Source organism: Oxyura jamaicensis, chromosome Z (genome assembly GCF_011077185.1).
Source record: "Oxyura jamaicensis isolate SHBP4307 breed ruddy duck chromosome Z, BPBGC_Ojam_1.0, whole genome shotgun sequence".
Lineage (NCBI taxonomy): Eukaryota > Metazoa > Chordata > Aves > Anseriformes > Anatidae > Oxyura > Oxyura jamaicensis.
The window spans coordinates 61,453,692-61,471,959 of NC_048926.1; the positions used below are offsets into that span (position 1 = coordinate 61,453,692).

Below are 18,268 nucleotides of genomic sequence, written 5' to 3' on the forward strand. Positions count from 1 at the left end.
CACCTAGGAAATACTAATTTTTAACCTATTTCTGGATCAGTGCCTGCTCCAGTTGATCATCAGATCTGTCCTGCTGTGTGTGTTTTGATGAAACTTTCATTTGATGAAGAACATAGGCATGCGATGAATGAGCTTGGTAAGACCAAATGTATTCCTCTTGACTTCCTTTGAAACACTTGCTGGAAATGCTGACATTCCATATTTGTATACCTTTATAGATATGTGGCATTGTTTTACCGCTGGATTAAAGAGATCATCAGTTCATTTGTGTCAGATGTTGATCTCTAAGTGATGAATGCAGTTTAAATTAACTATACCATTTCCCATTGGACAAGTTACTATGCAAGTTACTCTTTTATTTGGCATGAACTCTGAATTTTGGAAGAGTATATAATCATAGCAGTATTTGTGATCTTCAGAAGCATCAGACTTGCAGTGAAGGCTGCTTTCCAGAGTTTGTTTTTTTTTTGTGTCATGAGTAGGCTTCTGTTCAGCAGCCTGAACTTTTTTGTCCATACTCAGTCAGTTCTGTGCAGGCAGGTTTTCTTTGCTTCTGTGTAAAAATATTCTAAGTTTTCCTCAGAAAATAACATTCAGTAATAATAATTAATAAATCAATCCTTGTAAGGTTTACTAAATAGCCTTTTATGTAACTGGTATGATTTCATAGGTCATGATTTTGGCTGGGTGGAGTTAAAACATTAACATTTTTCTTTCTTCTGCATAAATGTTTCTCTCTTCCCACTTCACTCCATTTACTCCAAAATCTTGATATGATGTAATACAACCTTTCAGCCACTGCCAAGCATAGAATTTGATATCCACAGTCATTATGTAATGGCTTATTCTACTTTCAGAGCCTTCCATTTTTTTAGATGTTTGAGATTTTTACATACGTATAAATGCAATTTGTTCCTTGATGTATATATAAGCTGTATTCTTGATATTAAGATTGAAATTTGTTACTATTTATTATTATTATCATTATTATTTGTTTTTAAAGGAGGTTTGCAGGCCATTGCTGAACTGTTGCAAGTGGATTGTGAAATGTATGGACTTACAAATGACCACTATAGTGTTACATTAAGGAGGTATGCTGGAATGGCTCTGACAAACTTGACTTTTGGGGATGTGGCAAACAAGGTAAGAATAGAATTTCAAATATACTGTAATTTCAGTTGATAGCTATGTTTGAATTGTAATACTCTGGTGATGAAATCTTGAGGATAGGATATTGAATTTGGGCTCAGGAGAGAAAAAGAAAACTCCACTCCATCTTGTTCCTCACCGAGGGTACCACAGACATGAATGTTATATCATAAAATTATAGTATCAACTGTCATGTTAAATCAAGTCACTTTTAATGTGTCACTGAAAGTAAGGATTTTATCAATTGACTTTAATTTTTTTTATAAGAAACACCTGTGATCTTTCAGTAACGTATAATACGTAATGATTATGGACCAACAGTCACGGACAGTGACTGATTTTTCTGAGGATGTTGAACTAAAACTATTAATTGAGACGAATTTTGTTGTCACTTAATAATACTGTCCAAAAAGATTTTGCAAACCTCTTCAAGCTGGAGCTCGCTCTTAAATATTTATTGAATATCTAGCTCATTGTGGGCACTACTTCAAAGAATTAGAATTAGTTCACTTAAGCTTTAAATATTCATCTTTTTTAGTATTTTGTATATTTGAAATGAAAAGTGTAATTGTGAGACTCTATAGACAGCAGGTAACAACACATTGCCAGCTTACAGATAATTGTCCAGTATATTGCCCAGCATATAGTAAAGAAGGCTCCTCAACTAGTACTGTTCCAGATCTGGTCCTAGACATTTTGAAAGAAAAAAAAAAAAAGGTTAAAAGGCAAAATTTAGCACAATTCCACCACTTACGGATTTCCCACTACAGAAACTGTGTTATGCCTAAGTTTTTAATAGCTGTGGACCAAACATTTAGTGTTGGAAATACATATTACAAAGCTTTCTTTGAACTTCACAGATGATTAGCTTAAAATATCAAAGTATTGTGCACAAGCAAGCCACCTAATCTGTTATTTAGAACTATTTCTTTTCTATTTTCTTCTGATTTTTATCAGGCTACCTTGTGTTCTATGAAGGGCTGCATGAGAGCTCTTGTAGCCCAATTGAAGTCTGAAAGTGAAGACTTACAGCAGGTAATGTCCTTACGAGGTGAAATATTTCTTGGCCATTTCCATTATTTCACTTTGCTTTAATTTTATTGCATTATGTGAAAATATTGTATTTCTGCTCTCCTTTCTTAATATTTACTTTCCTTCTGATTTGCTCTTGACATCAGGTTTTTTTATACTTGAATTCTGTCTTTGCATTAAGTTCCTAGGGTGCTGCCTTCTCTATTTTTTTAATTAGTGTGTCTTTGAAATGTGCTGCATTTATCCCAGTCTGACTTTTTTTTTGTAATTGTTGCTCTTTTCTTGTCTTGTCTGCATTAACTTTGATGCAAAGTTAGTACTGATACTAATTCTGCAAATCATGAAGTACAACTTTCTTGTAGTAAAAATGGTAATCTGTGGATCATACTGTTTTCTCACCAAAACACATAAAATACATGGGCTGTAAAACTCCTTCTATGACCCTCGTCTGTTGGTGGAAATCCAATTTTCAAGAAAAGTTTGAGCGATCCTAGATTGTGTAATTTCGCTTAGTAACGATAGTGCTAATGGACTGAGGGTTAATGCATTACTGTGGCTCCTCTACAGTAACAGAAAGTAAATAATAGGGGACCATTAGTAGAGGAAGCTCTGCTTCAAAAAAAAAAAATCTGCATCTGACTTGACAAGGTTGTACTTTTAGTACATACATACTTGCTTTGCTCTCCACAGCAGCACCTCCTGGAGAGACTGCCGAAGCACAAGCAAAGTGTTTGGTGTGACACTTGAGTGTCTCTTCCAATTGATCCTCTGTTGTAGAGGAAAATATCCTGAAAATAAACAGTATTTATGAAGTGTGTAGGGTGATCCTCAGAGCCGAGAACACAGAACTGTTCTTCATTGGTTGGGAACTTAAAATTACTAAATATGAAATTATTTTTATTTAATATCATAAGCAATAATACATATTTCTTACATAATCATAGAACCATCTAGGTTGGAAGAGACCTTTAAGATCATCAAGTCCAATCATCAGCCTGACTTTTACTGGGTCCCATCGCTAAACTGTCCCTTAGTGCCACCTCCACACACATCTTAAATACCTCCAGGGATGGGGAGTCCCATCCAGTTCATGACTGCCCTCTCTGTGAAGAAATTCTTCCTTATGTTCAATCTAAACTTTCCCTGGCACAAATGAGACTGTTATACATGTTTGTTTATACATACATATATAAAATACACTTGTTTATATGCATATATGTATAATATTTTTCTTTCATGGTTTGCAGGTCATTGCAAGTGTGTTGAGGAACTTGTCCTGGCGAGCAGATGTAAACAGTAAAAAGACACTACGAGAAGTTGGGAGTGTGAAAGCACTGATGGAATGTGCTTTAGAAGTTAAGAAGGTATAATGTATAAATGACTAAAAGATAATTTTTTGAGATGTACTGTTTATTTTATACAAAATAGAAGTATAGTTCTTCTTGATATCAGTTGTAGGTCAAATACTTGGGGTGCTTTAGGCAAATTCAGAATTAAAGTTACTTAAAGCAATTGAAATTGCTAAACAGAATTGCTTTGAGTTAATGGGGCAGCAAATCACATCGTATCAATGTCACCTCAAAACTAATGGTATATAATTTTATTTATGAGGGTTGACAGCTTTTTCTCGTCAGTTTCATGAGCTGTGCTGTTCTAACAGGCACTTATAATTTTGCAATTCAATGCAACCTCTTCTGATTTAGTGAATAGGTAACATCTACTTCTGCCATTTTATGGATATATTCTTGGTTTTAATTCCTGTAGTTATACAAAATTATATTCCATCCCAGAGTCCTCTGACAGCTAATCTTCAAACCATTTTTACCATTATGGCAGCTAACAAATATTGTGATTCATAATTCCAAAATTTTCTGGTAAACAATAGCAAATCCATTGCTGATGGAAAGAGAGAAGCAAAGAAAATTATTGGTGTGTGCAGTGCTACATGCCTCTAGCTTACCAGCTCAGAAATCAGAAATTGGAACATAACTAAATCACAAATTATGAGTGTTTTGAAGAAAACTATATAGGGAGGAATATGGAGGCATGTGTAGGAGAACAGAAAACAAAATACTGGGTGTTTACCATACAACACTTGAGATTTCATCCAAGCAAAAATCAAATTCTGCAGTTAACTGGGAAAAAAATACCCCATGATCAATGAATTTTGTTTCTTTGCAAATGTAGGTTAGAATCAGCAAGGCAGTTTTTATCTCTGGGCTGTATTTTCAGGCTGCGCAGGTTCAACAGGAATTACTATTTCAGTTTATTCTTGGTTCATCTTTGCATCAGTGGGAACTGGAAAGAACAGATTTGTGACAGACTCCTTGAAGCTAACTTAAGTATTTCTGAGGGCTTGTGTTCAACAGTTGGAGACTTTTCTAATTCTATCATTTTCTTATTTTCCTAGGAATCGACCCTAAAAAGCGTTTTGAGTGCCTTATGGAATTTGTCAGCACATTGTACTGAGAACAAAGCTGATATATGTGCTGTTGATGGTGCTCTTGCATTTCTAGTTGGCACACTCACATACCGGAGCCAAACAAACACTCTAGCCATCATAGAAAGTGGAGGAGGAATATTAAGAAATGTTTCTAGCTTAATTGCTACTAATGAGGACCACAGGTAGGTGTACATTTTCTGACAATTTACAGTATAGTGGTACCAAAAGCATGTTTGTATGTTGAGTCTTATTGGAATGCATGTATTAAGTACAGTAATCAAATACAGTAATTTGTAATGTATTTGATAAGGCAAGTATTCCACTCAGATAACAGGAATATGCAATAATATCAATATCTGTTGCTTGTAAATAATGAATGGTACTAGAAACTTTTCCAGGAAAGAGAAAATTGCTAAGTTATAAAGGAAACCACCTGGAATGGAAAAATGTTTAATAAAGGGATTGTAGGGTGGGAACAAGTGATTCATATTTGTATTAGTATTTGATCAGTTGGGTTTGGATGGGTTCTATATGAATAGAGAAAACATAAGACAAATTTGCACTAGATTCATTGTTTCAAAGGACTAAACTCACCTGTAGCATAGTAGGTTTTTGTTCTGTTTCTGATTCATTTGAAATGCCACTTACTGATTTTTGTTTTCAATTACTCAACACCAGGCAAATCTTGCGAGAGAACAGCTGCTTACAAACCTTGTTACAACACTTGAAGTCACACAGTTTGACAATAGTCAGTAATGCATGTGGGACCCTGTGGAATCTTTCTGCACGTAATGCAAAGGATCAGGAGGCACTGTGGGACATGGGAGCAGTCAGCATGCTCAAAAACCTCATTCACTCAAAACACAAGATGATAGCAATGGGCAGCGCTGCCGCTCTAAGAAACCTCATGGCAAACAGGCCAGCAAAGTATAAGGATGCTAATATTATGTCTCCAGGATCAAGCTTACCATCTCTTCATGTTAGAAAACAAAAGGCACTGGAAGCAGAACTAGATGCTCAGCATTTATCAGAGACTTTTGACAATATTGATAATTTAAGCCCAAAAGCATCTCACCGTAATAAGCAGAGACATAAGCAGAACATATACAGTGAGTATGTTTTGGATTCTAGTCGTCATGATGATGCGATTTGCAGATCAGAGAGCTTTAATACTGGTAATATGACTGTACTTTCACCATATTTAAATACGACAGTATTGCCTGGCTCCTCTTCTTCCAGTAGAGGAAACATAGAAAATTGTCGATCTGAGAAAGACAGAAGTCTTGATAGGGATCGAGCAGTAGGTTTAAATACGTATCATCCGGCTACAGAGAACACTGGGAACTCCTCTAAGAGAATAGGAATGCAAATGTCTACTGCTGCAGCCCAAATTGCCAAAGTTATGGAAGAAGTAACAAGCATGCATATTCCACAAGACGACAGAAGTTCTAGTTCCACTTCTGAAATGCACTGTTTGACAGAAGACAGAAATGCCCAGAGGAGAGCAGCCAGTGCCCTTACTCACTCCAGTACATACTTTCCTAAATCTGAGAATTCAAGCAGGACATGTCCTGTGCCTTACACAAAAATGGAATACAAGAGAGCTTCAAATGATAGTTTAAATAGTGTAAGCAGCAGTGATGGCTATGGCAAAAGAGGCCAAATGAAACCTTCCATTGAATCTTATTCTGAAGATGATGAAAGCAAGTTTTGTAGTTATGGTCAATATCCAGCTGACTTGGCACATAAGATACATAGTGCAAATCATATGGATGACAATGATGCAGAGCTAGACACTCCTATTAACTATAGTCTTAAGTATTCAGACGAACAGCTAAATTCTGGAAGGCAGAGCCCCTCTCAGAATGAAAGATGGGCAAGGCCTAAGCATATAATAGACGATGAAATGAAACAGAATGAACAAAGGCAATCAAGGAGCCAAAGTGCAGCCTACCCGGTATACACTGAGAGTGGAGATGATAAACATATGAAATACCAGTCACCTTTTGGACAGCAAGATTGTGTTTCTTCATTTAGATCAAGAGCATCTAATGGTTCAGATCAGAACAGAGTAGGCTCAACTCTTGGAATGAATCAGAAAGTAAACCAGTCCTTGTGCCAGGTTGACGATTATGATGATGATAAGCCAACCAACTACAGTGAACGTTACTCTGAGGAGGAACAACATGAAGAGGAAGACAGACCAACCAATTATAGTATAAAGTACAATGAAGAGGAACATCATGTTGATCAGCCCATTGATTATAGTCTAAAATACTCAACAGAAGTTCCTCCCTCTTCTCAGAAGCCATCTTTTACTTTTTCAAAGACTTCTTCGGTGCAAAGCACTAAAACTGACCGTATTTCCTCAAGCACTGGGAATGCATCAGCCCCCTCAGCTGTTTCAAAGAGACAGAATCAGCTCCACCCAAGTTCTGCACAGAGCAGAGGAGGTCATGCTCAAAAGACTGCCTCCTGTAAGACTCCCTCTATTAATCAGGAAACTATACAAACTTACTGTGTGGAAGATACACCAATATGTTTTTCAAGGTGTAGCTCTTTGTCATCTTTGTCATCAGCTGAAGATGAAATAGGACGTGATCAATCCACACGTGTGACAGATGCTAATAATACACTACAGATAGCAGAACTGAAGGAAAACAGTGGGGCTCTATCTGCAGAAGCCTCAGTAAGTGAAATCACATCAACATCACAACATATCAGAACAAAATCCAGTAGACTTCCAACTTCTAGTTTATCTCCTTCTGATTCCTCTAGACATAAAGCTGTTGAATTTTCTTCAGGTGCCAAATCTCCCTCAAAGAGTGGTGCACAAACCCCTAAAAGCCCACCAGAACATTATGTGCAAGAAACTCCTCTCATGTTCAGCAGATGTACTTCTGTAAGTTCCCTGGATAGTTTTGAAAGCCGTTCAATTGCTAGTTCAGTTCAAAGTGAGCCTTGCAGTGGAATGGTAAGTGGCATTATAAGTCCGAGTGATCTTCCAGACAGCCCAGGACAAACAATGCCTCCAAGCAGAAGTAAAACTCCACCTCCTTCTCAAGGTGTTCAGGTAAAAAGAGATGTAGCTAAAGGTAAAGTACCTAGTGCAGAAAAGAGAGAGCCTGGTCCTAGACAGGCAGCTGTAAATGCAGCTGTTCAGAGAGTTCAGGTACTGCCAGATGCTGATACACTATTACACTTTGCCACAGAAAGTACACCGGATGGGTTTTCTTGCTCTTCTAGCCTTAGTGCTCTGAGTCTTGATGAGCCATTTATACAGAAAGATGTAGAGTTAAGAATAATGCCTCCTGTACATGAAAATGAGCATGGAAATGAAGCAGAACCTGAAGAATCAGATGATGCAAAGGATAACCAAGAGAAGAAAGCAGAGAAGCCTTCTGAAGCAGAAAAAGACATTCTGGATGATTCTGATGATGATGATATTGAAATACTGGAAGAATGTATTATTTCTGCAATGCCAACGAAGTCTTCACGTAAAGCCAAAAAGCCTTCTCAAGCATCTGCTCCAAAAATACCTCCTCCTGTAGCCAGAAAGCCCAGCCAGCTGCCAGTTTACAAACTTATGCCTTCACAGAGCAGACTGCAATCCCAAAAGCATGTTAGTTTTACACCAGGCGATGATATGCCGCGGGTATATTGTGTTGAGGGTACACCAATAAATTTTTCAACAGCTACATCTTTAAGTGATCTTACAATAGAATCACCACCAAATGAGTTGGCCAATGTAGATAGTGTGGGTACAGGGGCAGAATCAGGAGAATTTGAAAAGAGAGACACCATTCCTACAGAAGGCAGGAGTACAGATGACTCTCAGAGAGCAAAAAGCATAACCGTGACTGCCCCAGGACTGGATGATGACAAAACAGAAGAGGGTGATATTCTGGCTGAGTGCATTAACTCAGCTATGCCAAAAGGAAAAAGTCACAAACCTTTTAGAGTGAAGAAAATAATGGATCAAATTCAACAAGCATCTGCATCTTTAAGTAACAAAAACCAAACAGAAGGTGAGAAGAAGAAGCCAACATCACCTGTAAAGCCTGTTCCCCAAAACAATGAATACAGAGCACGTGTAAGAAAAAACACAGAGCCTAAAAGCAATATTAGTAATGAAAGAAGCTATTCAGAGAACAGAGACCCAAAGAAACAGAATGTTAAAAATAATGCGAGAGATTTTAATGACAAACTTCCAAATAATGAAGAGCGTGTAAGAGGAAGCTTTGCATTTGATTCACCTCATCATTACACACCTATTGAGGGAACTCCATATTGTTTTTCACGGAATGATTCCCTGAGTTCTTTAGACTTTGATGATGATGATGTTGACCTTTCAAGGGAAAAGGCAGAATTAAGAAAAGGGAAAGAAGCAAAGGAAATAGAAGCTAAAGACTGCACTAATACAGAACAGTCTTCAAATCAGCAACCAACTAACCGGACACAGGTTTGTCAAAAACACCCAACAAGCAGAAGCCAGCCTAAAACTTTCTGTCAGTCAACTAAAGATATTCCAGACAGAGGGGCAGCTACAGATGAGAAAATGCAGAATTTTGCTATTGAAAACACACCTGTTTGTTTTTCTCGCAATTCATCTCTTAGTTCCCTTAGTGATATTGATCAAGAAAACAACAACAACAAAGAAGGAGAACCTGTAAAGCGAACTGAGGCTCCTGATTCACAGATGGAATCAAACAGACCACAGACTTCTGGTTATGCACCCAAATCATTTCATGTTGAAGATACACCTGTATGTTTCTCTAGAAACAGCTCTCTGAGTTCGCTTAGTATTGACTCAGAAGATGATCTTTTGCAGGAATGCATTAGTTCTGCCATGCCTAAAAAGAAAAAACCATCAAGAATAAAGAGCGAAAGTGAAAAAAATAATTCCAGAAGTATAGGTGGTATATTGGCAGAAGATTTGACACTGGATTTGAGAGAGATACAGAGGCCAGATTCAGAACATGGTTTCTCACCTGATTCAGAGAACTTTGATTGGAAAGCAATACAAGAAGGTGCAAACTCTATAGTTAGTAGTTTGCATCAAGCTGCAGCTGCTGCATCACTGTCTAGACAAGCTTCATCAGACTCTGATTCTATCCTTTCATTAAAATCTGGTATTTCCCTTGGGTCACCGTTTCATCTTACTCCAGACCAAGAGGAAAAACCTTTCACTAGTAATAAAGGTCCACGAATTCTTAAGCCAGGAGAGAAAAGTACACTGGAGTCTAAAAAAGCAGAAGCTGAAAATAAGGGAATCAAAGGAGGGAAAAAAGTATATAAAAGTATGATTACAGGGAAAGCTCGCTCCAATTCAGAAGTTTCAAGCCAGTTAAAGCAACCCCAACAAACAAGCGTGCCTTCAATTTCACGTGGCAGGACAATGATTCATATTCCAGGAGTTCGAAATAGTTCTTCAAGTACTAGTCCTGTTTCCAAAAAAGGTGCCCCACTCAAAAACACAAATTCCAAGAGTCCCAGTGAAGGCCAAAGTTCAGCTAGTTCTCCAAGAGGCGTCAAGTCATCAGGAAAACCTGAGCCAGCTCCTGTAACTAGGCAACTTTCGGGGTTGAACCAGGGTGGATCAAGTAAAGGACCTTCGAGATCAGGATCTAGAGACTCCACTCCTTCTAGACCTCAACAGCAGCCATTAAGCCGGCCTCTGCAATCTCCAGGCCGAAACTCAATTTCCCCAGGAAGAAATGGTATAAGTCCTCCGAACAAACTGTCTCAGTTGCCAAGGACATCATCTCCTAGTACAGCTTCAACTAAATCTTCAAGTTCAGGTAGGATGTCATACACATCACCAGGAAGGCAGATGAGCCAGCAAAACCTTACAAAGCAAACTGCCTTACCGAAGAGTACCAGTAGCATTCCAAGAAGTGAGTCTGCTTCAAAAGGATTAAACCAAATTCTCAGTAGTGGTGGATCAAACAAAAAGACTGACCTATCCAGAATGTCATCCACAAAATCTAGTGGAAGTGAATCTGACAGATCGGAGAGACCTGTCCTTGTTCGCCAGTCAACTTTTATTAAAGAAGCTCCAAGTCCAACTCTAAGACGGAAATTGGAAGAGTCTGCTTCGTTTGAATCTCTGTCTCCTTCCAGGCCAGATTCTCCCACAAGGTCCCAACTACAGACCCCAGTTCTAAGTCCTTCTCTTCCTGATATGTCTTTGTCCTCTCATTCAACTGCCCAGTCTAGTGGTTGGCGAAAGTTACCCCCTAATCTGAGCCCTTCTGTAGAATACGATGGGAGACCAGCAAAACGTCATGATATAGCTCGTTCTCACTCTGAAAGTCCATCTAGATTGCCAGTCAATAGATCAGGAACATGGAAACGTGAACATAGTAAGCATTCCTCATCGCTTCCTCGTGTAAGCACTTGGCGAAGAACTGGAAGTTCTTCCTCAATTCTGTCAGCTTCTTCAGAATCCAGTGAGAAGGCAAAAAGTGAAGATGAAAAGCAGCACGGAAGTTCTTTTTCTGGACACAAGCAAAGTAAAGAAAGCCAAGCACCAGCAAAAGGTACTTGGAGAAAAATAAAAGAAAATGAAATTCCCCAGATAATGAATGATCCTCAGCATTCTTCCTCGGGTGCCACAAATAGCTCTGATTCCAAAACCCTGATCTATCAGATGGCACCAGCTGTCTCTAAGACAGAGGATGTGTGGGTGAGGATTGAGGACTGCCCAATTAACAATCCTCGATCTGGAAGGTCCCCAACTGGAAATACTCCCCCTGTTATTGACAGTGTTTCAGAGAAAGGGGGTGTGAATGGCAAAGATTCTAAAGAGATTCAAGAAAAACAAAATCCAGGGAATGGAAGTGTTCCTGTTCGTACCATTGGTTTAGAAAACCGTCTGAACTCTTTCTTTCAGATAGACAGTCCAGACAAGAAGGGCACTGAATCAAAACCTCTGCAGACTAATCCTGCTCCTGCACCAGAAAATAATGAAAGTACTGTGAGTGAGCGTACACCATTCAGTTCCAGTAGTTCAAGCAAACACAGCTCCCCCATCGGTGCTGTTGCCGCAAGAGTTACTCCTTTCAACTACAATCCGAGCCGTAGGAAGAGTAGTGTGGACAATAGTTCTGCTCGGCCGTCGCAGATACCGACACCAGTAAACAACAGCACAAAGAAACGTGACTCGAAATCCGAAAATACAGACTCCAGTGGAACTCAGAGTCCTAAGCGTCACTCTGGCTCTTACCTGGTGACTTCTGTTTAAATACATCAAAAAATAAAACTGATGTATTACATATAGCAGCTACTTAGAACTTTTGTTTCTAATGAAACTTAAGAAAAATGGGGATTGCTTTTTTGTTGTTTTTATTTTTTGTAAATAGGTTTGATTCTTGTTAGAGAGTCCTTGTTCTGGAAGCCATATTTGATAGTATACTTTGTCTTCACTGGTAATATTTTGGAGGAATATCTGATTGACAGTTTGAAATAAAATTGCTAATGCAAGTATATTTGTACAGTATGTTTAACATGTATTTAATTAGCTTCCCATCCCATAATCTTTAAATATTGCTTGTCTTGAAATCATGGAACATTGCAGGTAGAAATGATACAGTATACTGCTCTACCAATCATTTCTAGATTGCAGACTGACTAAACTACATCAGGGAAGAATTGGTATTATTTATGCAAAAAAGTATACTCAGTTTTAGTACTTGTGAGTCCATCTAAACCAATAATTAATCATGTGGCTGTGAAATTCACAGTAATATGGTTTCTGCTGAACAAGCATTCCCAGCCTGCTTTTCTGCATGAATGGAACTGATGGTTATTTTCTAAAGTAATGATAACATTTCTGTGGTCACATAATGTGCATAGATAGTTATGGTGTAACAATTTACACTTCCTTTGTGCTCTGAAAAAAAATAAAAATAAAAAATAATAAAAAAAAGTGTAACTGTAAAACCTTGAACAAAAATATTTTACCTGATCTAGATTTTATCTTAAAGTAGGTAGAATTTTTTTGCTATGCTGTAACTTGTTGTATATTCTGGTATTTGAGGTGAGATGGCTGCTCTTTTATTAATGAGAATAAGGGGATGTTTCAACAGAGACTAAAATGAACATTTCAGAATAAATTATTACTATATGTAAATTGTGTGTGTTACTTCTGCATTACATAAAAATACAGTACTTTATTTTGAGATGTCACCTTATAATATGTTGTATAATGCACTTACATTTATGGCCTGATCCAGCAAAACCTTGTACCTCCAGTATTTGTTCTTCTTTATCACTGACAAATAGCTGTTGCAGGATGCTTAACAGTTGCAGGATCAGGCCCTAGGTCTTCTGTAATATAATTATAGTTGAGACAGTTTCACCCATCTCAGGTGCATAACAAGGCTAAAGGCAGGGTATTTCCAGAAGCCAAACAGGATAATTGTTTTCATCACTGCGAGCCTGAAATAATATTGTATGTATAAGAATAATATTTATAGAGCAATTTTTTAAAAAAATTGGGGATATAATGTAGAATGTGAAATAGTGACTATAAGATGAAATTTTAATTCTATTTGAAATCTTCATGCATTTTTATTTGTTTAAAAAAAAAAATACAAAGGGAAACAAAGCAAGAATCCCATGACAAGAAATTTGCTGTTGTAGGGGAAAAACAATTTTGAACACAAACCGGGACATTTTCTGCCTCAAGCCTTTTTGATGCAAATATGGTTTGTGCTAGAACAATGCTGAAAAAACAGATTTGTGCTTTAAATATATATATATATATAGTTTGAATTTAGGTAAGAATTGGTTTAAAGTAGAAACACAGGATAACAAAACATTAACCATTCTGTGCATGACTGAACAAACCATGAAATGGTATGTCAGTTTTGTTGTATCTCAGCTGGACTATTCTGAAGTTAGCATTCTAAATAATTCATATTCAGGATTCAAGATGCCCTGATTTCAGGAAGCCCTGAAATAGAGAAGTTTACCTTTATGGTAGCTTTAACACAGTTGCAGAGTACATCGTATCTGTGGCTTTGTACTTATCCAATATTGAAATGAATCAGTTTTGTCTAAAATTTATCGTAAGACTTGCATTGTTTATGAACAGAGTTAAGATACTATCAGCAGACAGCAGTCAAATATGATTAAATTTAAAGCCAAAACCAAAAGTACCTTTTTGGAATACGTGGCATCTTATTTGATATTTTGTTCTTTGCCTCTTGACAAATTTGCTTAAAGACGTCCTTTATTTCTATACCGCTTGGTGCATCTGTTAACAAACAGTGCTTCTCCTATTAGCATTGGTAATATTTTGCATATAGTATCTTCATGAGACTTTTAGTATTACTGTTCTTTAAAGACGAAATAGAGACAAAGATTATGTGGTTTGTTTGAAGCCAGGATGTGCTGTTGGAGTAGAATGCAGAACTCCATCCTTGTGTTTAAAATGGAAGACCATAAACAATGTAATACTTCTTTGTGCTGGGCTTTTAAACTACTAATATGAAGGTATACCATGTAATCCAGGATGGTCAGTTAGCACCAGCTTTACATCTACGTCCTCTTGATCTAAGAATTTAAAGGTAAACTCAATCCCTATATAGAAATTCTGATTTCAGCTTTATAACTGAGGTAATCAAAAGAACATGAGGTGAAACTACGAATAATGGTATGCATATCAAACACCAGAATGTCTTTGAAAATTGTAGTGGCTTCTTTAGATAGTCTTGGAGGTACTTCATGATCATTATAATTGGGAAGTTTCTCTTAATACCCTCATAAGCAAGCCTGTATTTGTAGCAAAGACAGATGAGATAAACTTTCCAACTATAAGGGTAGTGAAACACTGAAATATGCTTCCCATGGGAGTTGTTAAATTTCCATTATAGAAGTTCTAAGAAGAGGTTTAGGAAACATCTCATAGGGATGGACTTTAGTATATTTCATATTGCCTGTGTGCAGAGATGGGCTTAGGTGATCCTTTGAAATCCGTGCCAGACCTACATGTCTCTAATTCCTTATCTAAAATGCTTAATAACCGTTAAGAGCCTTTTAGAATATTTAAGGACATCCAGGATGTTTGATTCGTGTTAGTGATTAGGATACAAAGTTGGATTCTAAGCGTAACTATAGAAACAGATCCCAGAAATATAAAAACAGGAAAATGGGAAATAGTTATAATAAGTATATTTGATCTTGGATTTTCTTAGTGATGTCTAGATTAGTGGTTGCCAGATTTGGTTTTCGCTGCCAAAGATTTATTCCTTGGTTTTACTTAAATAAAGTTGCTGCAGCAGGCAACAGGACCTTATTTATGCTGAGGCAAAACAAGGGAAAGTAAGGAGCTGAGGAAGCCAAGGCTCCTTTTCCTGTTTTTGGGGATACACTGCCTGCCTTTCTACAGATTTTGGTATAACTTTTGTGATTTGTATGCAGATCTGCAATTGTCTTTGCATTAGTTTACTAAACGAAGTTTTGTTCTCTTTATGTGAGCTGTGGAAACATGACCTCCCTGCATATTTTTACTATTCAATACCTATGTTCATTCTAGCTCCTTGCAGTTAAGGTTGTTGCTAAATTTCTGTGAAAGCTCTTCTGGCTAACTGTTGCAAACTTTAAAAGGGAACTAATCTAGTTATATTTTTCATGTGCAGTTCTCCATCAGAATATTTTCCCTTGAAACCTTAATTCTTAAAACTCCTTGTCAGAGCTGCCAGCTTGAAAATTGCAAGTCAACAGCCTTGCCAGGATTTCCTGGCAAGATTGGAATATTGTTTGTAGCAGGACTTGGCTTCAAACTTGAGACTGCAAGCAGCAGCACTCATCTGACCCTTCAGTGGACTGGTACAGCTTGTATTTGGTAGAACTGGTTGAGGGAGTAGTAGGATTTGTGCTGCTTTAGTATGCTGATTTTGCTCCATGCAGGGTCAGGTAAGTGCAGCATAAGCCAGCAGAAGAGAAAAGCAGCTAGTGCTGGTGGAAAGAGGTTGGATCAAGCCATTACTTGCACTTTTAACCCAATTTGCCAAGTTCCAGAACTGTTCTTCGCCCTTTTTGAGACAGCAAAAGCAAATTGAAGTTTTGGCCCCTAACTTGTTCACTCTAAACTTCTGCCTAATGGCCTTCTAGCACTTTGCATTTACATATATTGTGTTCCAGGTAAGTCCATCATCCTGGAAATTCTAACAACTAACAAGAAGTATTACATTAGTCTATAGTTTGTGTTTCTAGAAAAGAAATTGTTCTTCAAAATATCCAAAAAAAAAAAAAAATCTACCGTATGTGAAGTTGTATGCAACAATTTTAAAATTTGCAATGTTAAATACATTAAATCCTTCAAAATTAAAATGACTTACTGCAATTAGTTGATTTCTGGAAGAGGCTTGAAGGGTGAGAGAACATATCCCTTCCCTGATGAAGACAGTACTACTTGTAGGTATGATCTGGAAAATGTTTAGGTAGACAAGCTCTTGCAGTCTTTTGTTAGTAAATGCCTCCCAAAAGTCTTTTCAGACCTCCCATTAAATAGTAAGAACAGCCTAAATATCTCTAACAATCCTACCTAGACTTCCACCGAAATAGAACTTAACAATATTGTAATGCCTTGCAAAGTCTCCTCCACCTGTCTGACAGCTTTGTTCTCGATGAGATGTGTGATTTGGATGAAGCTGTGAATCAAAAGTGAAGTGTCAGTTAATGTGAAGCATGACCTCCTCCACGCGCTTAAAGCTCTGAGGACTTTCTTAATACCATATCACCCAAATGTGTTCACTCTCTGCTACCACAGCCATCTCCTTTGCACTTTTAAGCATAACCAGAAGAGATATCCCCAGTTCTTTATTTTCAAATCACATATAGAAATGGCATTCCTGCTTCATAGTTTACTATATGCAGAATAACAGATTGTATCTGTAAGCGTATCTTAGAGAATGTTAATGTAGTTGAGGTTGAGTTTTTAGTCTGAATGGTAAGGTAGATGGTTATGTGTTGTATTTGGTTACATATTGGAAGTGCAAGGGAATTTGGTGTGGTGCTGAAGAGCTTAAGAGTTCACAACAGTAACGTAGGTGTCAATGAATTTGTGATGCCCAGATGATTATCAAGTATGTGTTTAATGCCTAGGTTTTCTGCTGTCAATTTTCAGTTTTCCAGACGTGCTCTTTATTTACTCTTAAGACTGGGTAATGCCTCCTTAGCATAGTTTTGCAAGTAATCTACTCCTTGTGAAATTTCCTCGTAGCTGCTGGTTTACAGATAAATAATAATTTCTGCCACTTCCAATATCTGAGATTCTTCTAATTTTGATGTTGGTGAAAGTATTCTTTTCTTGAGTGGACATGGAATTGCAATTAGGATTTCATGAAGGTGTAGGGGGAGCTTGTTCACTCACTGAAACGTGCTACAGTTCAGAGTTGTAAGCTCAAGAGATATATACAAATTCAGTATCTCCTGTGCCCTACTTCCTAGTGGGATTTAAGATGCATATAGCTTGTGCTGGTTCTCTGCAAGTAAGTTAAGTTGTCATCCTCTGAGATCAGATACATTTTCCCACCTATGAATGTTGTTTCTCTTTAACAAACTCAGCCCACAATTCTTTCCTTCAGTTTTGTTGCTTGCTTCTGCCTGAGATGCGTTACTGTTTTTATCCTAACTCTGTAATTCTTTCTTCAACTATTCTAATGTACTTTGCTTCACAGTATACTAATTCTGAATTTAGTCTTGCTATGCATAACTTATTACTTGCAGTGTTATATAAAATTTCCTCCTGATTGCACCTTGTCAGAGTGGAATTCTTTTCTTGGCTATTTATTACTAAAAGTTAGGCGTCTGTTTGCTGTACTAGAAATATGATTTCATTTAACAAGAAAGTTGCTGTTGAGACACTTAAGCAATGATGAAGCATATCAGAACTAATGGTCTGAGAAACCATGTGGTTTCATTTTGGTAGTAGTCACGTTTCAGATAAACAAGTGGAAGAAAGCTGAGGGAGATACACAGGTCACCAGTATAACTGTTCTCTTCCATGTCTCATTTTAAAATGGCTTGCACAAAATCTAGTTTTGATACCATGTAATTCCATAATCCCTGATATTTACAGTAAGTTCACAAGGAAGCTTATTTCATCGTGACTTTTAAGCATGGCAGACTCATTTAAGTCCAGCCTTTTCTTAACTAATCCATTTTGTTCCTGATTGGAGACTATTAAGGGACTTAGATTAGTCGATTCCCTACACACACACAAACATGTACTTAAATACATATGCTTGGCTTGCACTCTTCTATTCATCCTAGACTTTGACATAGTTGGGAACAATTAAAAAAAAATAGTAATAATCATTAAAAAAAAAAAAAAAGTCTAAATTCAGGATTGATTAGCTGGTCCCTTATTTTTGAAGTGTCTAAAGAAAAATACACTTCATGGTCTTGATTCATATACAGAAAGAGAAAATTCCTTGCTAGTAATACAGTAAGTCAGTAGGGATTGTGAAAACGACAGGATTTTGAGTGATTTACATTTAACAGAAATGAAGGTAGTTTATGCCTAATTCCGTCCCTGCTAACAATGCTCTGTGCAAAATAACATACTGCTTGGGGTGAGGGGGAAAGGCATCTTAGGTATGCAATAAACAGAATTCAGGCTTTGTGCATCCT

General features: G+C 37.4%; 1 protein-coding gene across 4 annotated transcripts in view; it reads left to right on the top strand.

Annotated features, from left to right (window-relative positions):
- The window catches only part of APC (APC regulator of WNT signaling pathway), a 76,662-nt gene extending 59,272 nt beyond the window's left edge, over window positions 1-17,390 (top strand). For all 4 annotated transcript variants that reach the window (XM_035310728.1, XM_035310730.1, XM_035310731.1 and 1 more), the window contains 6 exons: window positions 41-136; window positions 1,004-1,143; window positions 2,107-2,184; window positions 3,429-3,545; window positions 4,592-4,806; window positions 5,303-17,390. In XM_035310728.1, coding sequence (XP_035166619.1) covers window positions 41-136; window positions 1,004-1,143; window positions 2,107-2,184; window positions 3,429-3,545; window positions 4,592-4,806; window positions 5,303-11,870 — 7,214 coding nt within the window. In that variant the 3' untranslated portion in view covers window positions 11,871-17,390. The remainder of the gene's footprint in view (window positions 1-40; window positions 137-1,003; window positions 1,144-2,106; window positions 2,185-3,428; window positions 3,546-4,591; window positions 4,807-5,302) is intronic.
- The last annotated feature ends 878 nt before the right edge of the window (window positions 17,391-18,268 follow it).